This window comes from Mus caroli, unplaced genomic scaffold (genome assembly GCF_978045245.1).
Source record: "Mus caroli unplaced genomic scaffold, Mus_caroli_1 scaffold_5, whole genome shotgun sequence".
In the NCBI taxonomy this organism is placed as follows: Eukaryota; Metazoa; Chordata; class Mammalia; order Rodentia; family Muridae; genus Mus; species Mus caroli.
In genome coordinates this window covers 73,459,548-73,466,896 of record NW_028227260.1, presented here as the reverse complement: position 1 = coordinate 73,466,896, position 7,349 = coordinate 73,459,548, and the positions used below count along the sequence as shown (strand labels likewise).

The window sequence follows — 7,349 nt, the reverse complement described above, 5'->3', positions numbered from 1 at the left end:
TGACAAGAAACAAAATGCCAAAGGAAGATTGTATTTAGTAATGTTCTCAACTTCTCATACTTCATAGGGAAGATACTCTCGGAGAGTTTTTAGAATTTGAGATGATCTAATCCAACCCTTGACCTACTGTCTACAAGGGACTAGTGAGATCTGGGGAGAGGAAAGGACAGGGCCACTAAACTTTTCTTTTTTATTTTTATTGGACATTTTATTCATTTACATTTCAAATGTTATCCCCTTTCCCAGTTTCCCCTCTGGAAATCCTCTATCCCATCCCCCCTCCCACTGCTTCTATGAGGGTGCTCCCCCCAACCTCCCTACCCTGGCATTCTCCTACATTGGGGCATCAAGCTTTCGACTTTTCACATGCAATGGAAATAGAAAAAGAACACGTAGAAGCAACCTGGAGAGCTGGATTACCCCAAACATATTCAAGTTTTTCAGTGTCTCAGTCACCTCATGTACTAAACAGGGCTATTTCAGCCCCTCCTCATTGTCCAAAATTTGATATGTACCAATATTAGTCTCGATTTCAAAGGCTTTTGAAATACCCATTGTCCATATGCTTTCATGGGTCAACCAGAAAATATGTCTCACATGCCTAAAAGAGGCCATTCTGTTGTGTCCTATTCAAATGGGTGGACTTTTCTAGACCCTAAACCACATGGAGATACTGACATTAACTTCTAATTCCCCAAAGCTTCAGCTTTGAGGATAGTCATCATGGGCTAGAGTAGATCCTAGAAAAACCAATTTCAGAAGCCCACTTGGATTCTTTCACATTCTTAGATTTTTCAAAACCTTTAAACCAGGACAGCAAACTCTTACTGAAAGCCTTGTTGAGAAGGTATCACAATAGGTCTGTTTTCTCTCTTCATTTTTGAGCAGTCAAGATCCATGTGCTTGTCAGGGCCAGGCGTATGGTCTTCCTTCCCTATGGCTAATCAAACCCTTTCCCCAGTGGTCCTCTCCCATTCCCACATATAAACAGAAGACACCACCACCACTGTGCTGAGGATTTTGTTGTGGAAAATAATACGCCAGAAGCGTTATGAGGTGTATTATTCACTCAAGTAACCTGGGTTACCAGGTTTATTTTTGGAGGTATCATGCATTAGGTTCCTGAGAAAGTTGAAAACTTATCATTGATGTTTGAGGTAGCTAATCAACACAGGGGGGATATCCAGCTGGTCGGTGGCTTGTGACTGGTTCGCCCGGCATAGGGATCTGCGGATAACTAAACGGGTCTGGGACAGGAGTGACCGTGGAGTGGCTGCAACAATGAGAAACAGATTATGAGCATCAATTCTCAGTGCACTTATTCTGTCCAAGTGTACATCTATTCTTCCATGGCTATTATAGTAATGCCCTCTCCCTTCTAAGAACTGTCTCAACCATCTCCCAATGCATGATAACATATACTGAGGCCTATCAGGGCATCAGAAGGGTCTGTCGTTAGCAGATCTAAGACCAGAGAATGTATAAATGCTTTCTACACACCTCATCTCAGTAACCCTTTCACTCTTGTGTAATCTTTAACCTTTTCTCCACAGGGACCCCAAGAGAATGATGGAGCTATTTCTAGGTCAACCCATAGGGAAGGTCTTGGATGATGATTTGGAACCCCGAGACCTACAATAAAAAAGCCTATGAGGTATTCCTGATCACTTCTCACCTCGGGCTTGTAGCAGCAATTTGATGCCTTTATCATCTTGTGAAGTTGGGTCCACAGGGAGAGATGGAAGGTAGATGTTAGCTCCAAAATCTATTAAAAGCTGGATGTACTCTGGCTCACAATTGTGATGAAGGCAGATTTCAAGGAGTGTGCGAGGCTGTGGAACACGACTTAAAAGGCCCTGGTCAGTGCAGTTGTAATCAGGATCTGCCCCATAGAGCAAAAGCAGGCGGAAACAATCAAGGTGCCCATAGACTGCAGCCAGATAGAGGGGCCCAGAACATGAAGCTATATTTGACGCCCAGACTGGTAGTTTAGCTTTGACATTAGCCTCGGCACCATGCCCTAGGAGCTCCTGTAAGATGGCAAAAGCCCCATCACGTGAGGCAGTGAGAACAGGAGAGCAATTGTTGTAGATGCTACCACTAGGACAGGCACCAGCTTCTAAAAGCATTCTCACGCACTCCAGATGACCGTGGCTCACAGCAGTGAAAAGTGGTGTTTGTGCTTTGACATCCAAGCTATCAACATCAGCACCATGTTCCAGGAGGACCTTCACACAATTTAAGTGACCATAAGAAGCTGCCAAACGCAAGGGTGTTCCAGGTATACCCCAGCCACTCCTGCTGTTGATGAACCGTTTATAACGTTCCTGGTGTAGAAGGTGGTCCAGGGTACAGGAGTCATTGTCATATACAGCTTGATTGAGAGCCTGTTTTTCCCCGGTGTCAGTGTCCTCCTCCTCCTTTTCAGGTTGCAGAAGAGAAAAGATCTTGGCGATATCCATGAGGTTCATTCTGGTTTATTCGAATAGCGCTATTCTCATTGCAAGGAGGAGGAAATTCCAGATCTGAGGGTAACAAAAAAGAGGGGGAAAGACTAAGCATCCTTATCAATGCTAGACTCTATGTTTACTCTCTGACATTCACCATTAGGGTACTCATCCATGGGTGTCTGTTTCCCAGTTTCAATTTTATTTTAAGACACAAGAAAAAAAAAAAAGTCAGGTCATTTTATAGCTTGGAGACTTAGCATAAACTGTTCTGCCTGCCCTTGAAACGCCTGGGAAGATTTCCTTGAGTACCTGGAGATTTCAAATGATCATAATTAGATTTCATCTACAAACAGACACATTCATACTTACCTTTGTGCCATTAGTAAATCAAGTGTATGGCAAGGATCCTATATCCATCTGGTATTTCCAGTATTGCTAATAAGGCATACCTCACAGATGGAGACTCCGGAGATATATCTTCCTAAGTTTCAAATGTGACATTAATGCCTAGGCCTGGCAGTTAGGACGTTAATGGAACAAGAATTTTTGGTATCAAACTGTCATCCATGAGCTTTCTAATAACAATCTCGTGGGTAAGCTCACAACACCACCTCTTGACATTTTAGATTAATTTAAACTCCTACACATCCCCTCATCCCCGACTAAAGAAATATCTCTTGAGTTTTTTGTAACCTTGTTTCAAACTAAGACCCCATGGGGTTCTAGAACAGAGGTACCTAACAAATTGATGCTAAGGGTATTGGCTGATTAAATGAAGAGGTGGCATCACAAAGAATAGAATTAAAATGAAGGCAAATTGATGGCAGGAACAGCAGGTCTCCAGAGTAAATTCTCTCTGATAATGACTAGCTTCCCTACTCCCAGTACTATTTTAAACCAAGAATTCCTTTTGATTTCTAATACCTCCTTAGAGCCTTCTGATTCTCCATCTTTTGACTCAAGCCTTATTCCATTCTCTGTAAAATACAGTCTAGAGCTTTGACTCAAACCTCAACTCCTCTTCTCTCTGTAATCTTTACACCTCAATGATGAACTCAGCTTAAACCCTAACCATTCCAGTCCCTCTCTCTAAGTCTTTTCTCTAAGTAAAGTTTGCTCACCATAGTTGTAATGTTATCTGGGTGAGATGGCAGGGTTTGCAAAGCTCAGATCTCCCTACTTTCCCAGGTATTTTAGCTTAGGACTCAGGGACTCATACTTCCATTAATTCACTGCCTACCCCTCTTTGTTACATACCTCTTTAAAGAATATTATGAGTTAAATGGGTGAGGTCACCCTCAACTTTAGCCCTGTTCTCACTTGCTAGCATATGATCTGAATATGTATTCTTAGGGTCCAATATAAATAGAATTATGGGAATCAATCAGACCGAAGTTTGTAACTCAGCTCTCCAATATCTTAACAAGGCACCTCGAGCAAGTCACTTCTCTTCTCTTTTGTGACTTAGTTTCTTCAGCTACAAGACAGAAATAGTAACCCATGCTTCCCAGGGCAGCTAAGATAAAGATAACTACTTCTACAAAAAGAGTTTCAAAGATAAAGTGTATAAAATTTTAAACCTCTTTACACTAGGTCCTCTCCTTCAACTAACTTAGTAAGTAAAACCCTTTTCTCAATCACTTTTCTTTACCAAACATATCCAAACAGAAATCTATCATTCACATACCAAACTCCTATATACTTCTCTACTCTGTGCAGTGTGGCTGCATCCACCTTCAATCATAAAAAGCACTTAAAAAGATAATCGTTGTAAGTAAATCTATGAGGATTTTTGAAAATCTTTTTTTGTCTTCATTTTGTTTCTTTCTTTTCCTTCCATTCACTTACATTTTCTCTTCCTTCCTTCCTTCCTTCCTTCCTTCCCTTCCATCCTTCCTGTTATTGGGATTGAACCCAGGGTTTCATGCATGCTAGACAAGCACTTTACCACCCTCTGCTCACTTTGCAGACTTTTCTAAAGTATCTGTCTTTACTGAATGTTCTATCATCTAAAACCACATCAGCATCTTAAGGAGCTAATATTACTCCTTACAGTTCTTCACTGGAATATTTATGCTCCCCTGTTTTCTCCTCCATCCTCTTCATTTTGGTCCCATAGCTTTAGCCCTCATATTTATTCCAATCTAGTCTATTACAACACCACTTCTCCTCCAGGTCTCTTTTCAGCTCCAGGTATGTATCCATTGAGTTTCTAAAGGTACTTATCACTGGGACCATTACTACCATAAGACTTAATTCATTTATCAGTTCCTCATCATGTATCAAACTAAATCCCCATGACATATCTTAGTCCCCTATCTCTTACTATTCCCATTCAATTTGATTAAGTCAAATTTTGCTCCCTAGACACTCTTCCAGACCATCTATCTTTCTTAGAGTTTCATACCCTTTCTATTACTCTGTCTAGGTCTCCACTGTCTTGCCTCAACTGTTATAGTTATCTCCTAACTAGATTCCTAAAATGGTAACATAAAAATACAAATATGATCAGGTGTGGTGGTACATGTCTTTAATCCCAGCACTTGGCAGAGGTAGAGGCAGAGGCAGAGGGGTAGAGGCAGAGAGGCAAAGAGGCAGAGAGGTAGAGAGGCAGAGAGGCAAATGGGTCTCTCTGAGTTTTAGGCCAGTCTGGTCTATGAAGCTAGTTCCAGGACAGCCAGGGCTGTTACATAGAGAAGCTGTAAGAGATGGAAGGGAGCAAACAAGCATAAAACAAACATGATCTATTCTAAACCAGTTAATAAGTTCTCCTTTCTTTGCTTTATTTTCTTTTTTCAGTTCTGAGGATTGATCATACAGCTCTGTACATGCTATTGCTCAGTGATAGAGCATGGTACTATGTGGTATCTGCATGGTACTGGTAAAAAACCAGACACATAAACCAACAGAATAAAAGACCTAGAACTAAACCCACATCACTACAGCCACCCATTTCTTAACAAAGGTGAAATAAAAACCAACCAAACAAAAAGCCCTAAATCACAGAAAATAAAACCTGTTCAACATTTAGTGATGGGAAATATAGATATCCACATGTAACAGGATGAAGCTAGATTCATATCTCTCAGCCTATATAAAAATCAATTCAAAGTGTATCAAAGACATTAATGTAAGACTTGCAACTCTCAAATTGCTAAAAGAAAAATAAGACTAACACTTCAAGAAATTGGCCTTGACGATGATTTTCCGAAAAGGACTTCAATAGGACAGAAAATACAAAACTTGACACATATAATTATATAAAATTAAAAGGTTCTTCTAAGTAAAAGAAACTAATTATTAATAGAGTGATGACACATTTTCAGAATGGGAGAACATATTTGCTTAGCTATGCATCTAACAGAGTATAAAAAAGAACAAAAAGAAACTCAAAATAGGACTACTATGTGACTCAGTAAAATTCCTCATGGGTACATACCTGAAGTACCCTAAATCAACATGCCAGAATTAGATACACTTTTATGTTGGTAATAGTGCTATTAACAGTAGCCACATTGTGGAATCAACCTAGGCATCCAACAATAGATGGATGATAAAGAAACTGTAGTTTATGTAAAAATGTAGCTTTATTAACCCATAAAGAAGAACAAGATTATGTCACCTGAAAGAAGATGGATACAACTGGACATCATATTTTGCAAAATAAATCAGACTCAGAGAAATATATTTTCTCTCACTTGTGGATCCTAAAGGTTTTATATAGATGCATAAAATCATTTAAGTATATATTTCAAAGTAGAAATAGACTTTCTGGGAGAAGGAAATGAAATAGAGAAAGAGGGTTGTAAGGGGTGGGAGAAAGAGGATAGTCCCGTGAATATGGTCAAAGGACACAACACATTCAGATGAAAACATCCTTTTGAAACCAAACACTGTGGGTGATGAGTATGTGCTAACAAGGAAAATTTAAATATAATTTAAATTATACTTATTATTGATTATTTCCTTTTTTAAGGCAAAGTCACTCTGCACAACACTGGCTGACTTGGAATGTGCTATATAGACAGGCTGGTGTAGAACTTGCAGAAGTCTATCTCCCTCTGGCTCCCCAATGATGGAACTTACATCATCAAGCCTGATCTTGACTATTGATTTTGTTGAGTATTTTGTGGTTAAATTTACTTATCTATAGGCACAAATGATAGTCCATGCTTCATGGGGCTTTTAGGATAAATAATTATTTCTATACTATTTTCCTTCTATTTCTTCACAACTACTTTACAGAAGAAAATAGAAAAAAAACCTATAGTATATATGTTATGTTTTTATATGATTTATTGCTACCTACTTAATATTTTCAAAACTCAGAACTAAGGTGAATCTTATAGATAAATTAGTTTCTTCACCTTAGAGATAGGGAATTTGAAGATTAGCAGGTAGCAGGTACTTCTCTAATATTACGTCATTGTTATTGTGGTTCATCATATTATAATGAACCCAGAACACATCTATAACCTTGCACTTTTCAAATATATTTCACATCATTACATAAATAATACTCTCGTTTTGAAAATGGTAGAAACTAGAGCTTAGAAGTTAAAATGTTTGTGAAGTGCCTTCCAGCAACCAGATGCATCCTACCAGAGCTAAAAATAAAATCTTGATTTTCCTAGTTTCCATTGACCCCTTTTTTGGATTACAAGATGAAACATACATACCCTCCTTGCCTTTGCTTCACGTTTAGCTATACTACAGAGTTTAGCCTTTAAATGCCATAATGAATTCCAAGAACTTTTGTAACAGAAGTTTCAGTCACATATTCTTTTTCCTGACATTCCACAGGGATTCCCTTCTTATTTCATTTTGGGGACTTGGAGCTGATGGGGGAAATGCTGAAGTTCTCACCTAGATCACACAGTGATTCCATAGTACAGTCTA

The 7,349-nt window shown here is 39.1% G+C and overlaps 1 protein-coding gene across 3 annotated transcripts in view; it reads right to left on the bottom strand.

Annotated features, from left to right (window-relative positions):
* Positions 1–323: 323 nt before the first annotated feature.
* Asb12 (ankyrin repeat and SOCS box containing 12) overlaps positions 324–7,349 on the bottom strand; it is a 110,391-nt gene continuing 103,365 nt past the window's right edge. For all 3 annotated transcript variants that reach the window (XM_021153858.3, XM_029473401.2, XM_029473402.2), the window contains 2 exons: positions 1,676–2,525; positions 324–1,273 (listed from right to left, as the gene is read on the bottom strand). In XM_021153858.3, the coding sequence (XP_021009517.1) occupies positions 1,143–1,273; positions 1,676–2,471 (927 nt within the window). In that variant the 5' untranslated portion in view covers positions 2,472–2,525 and the 3' untranslated portion in view covers positions 324–1,142. The remainder of the gene's footprint in view (positions 1,274–1,675; positions 2,526–7,349) is intronic.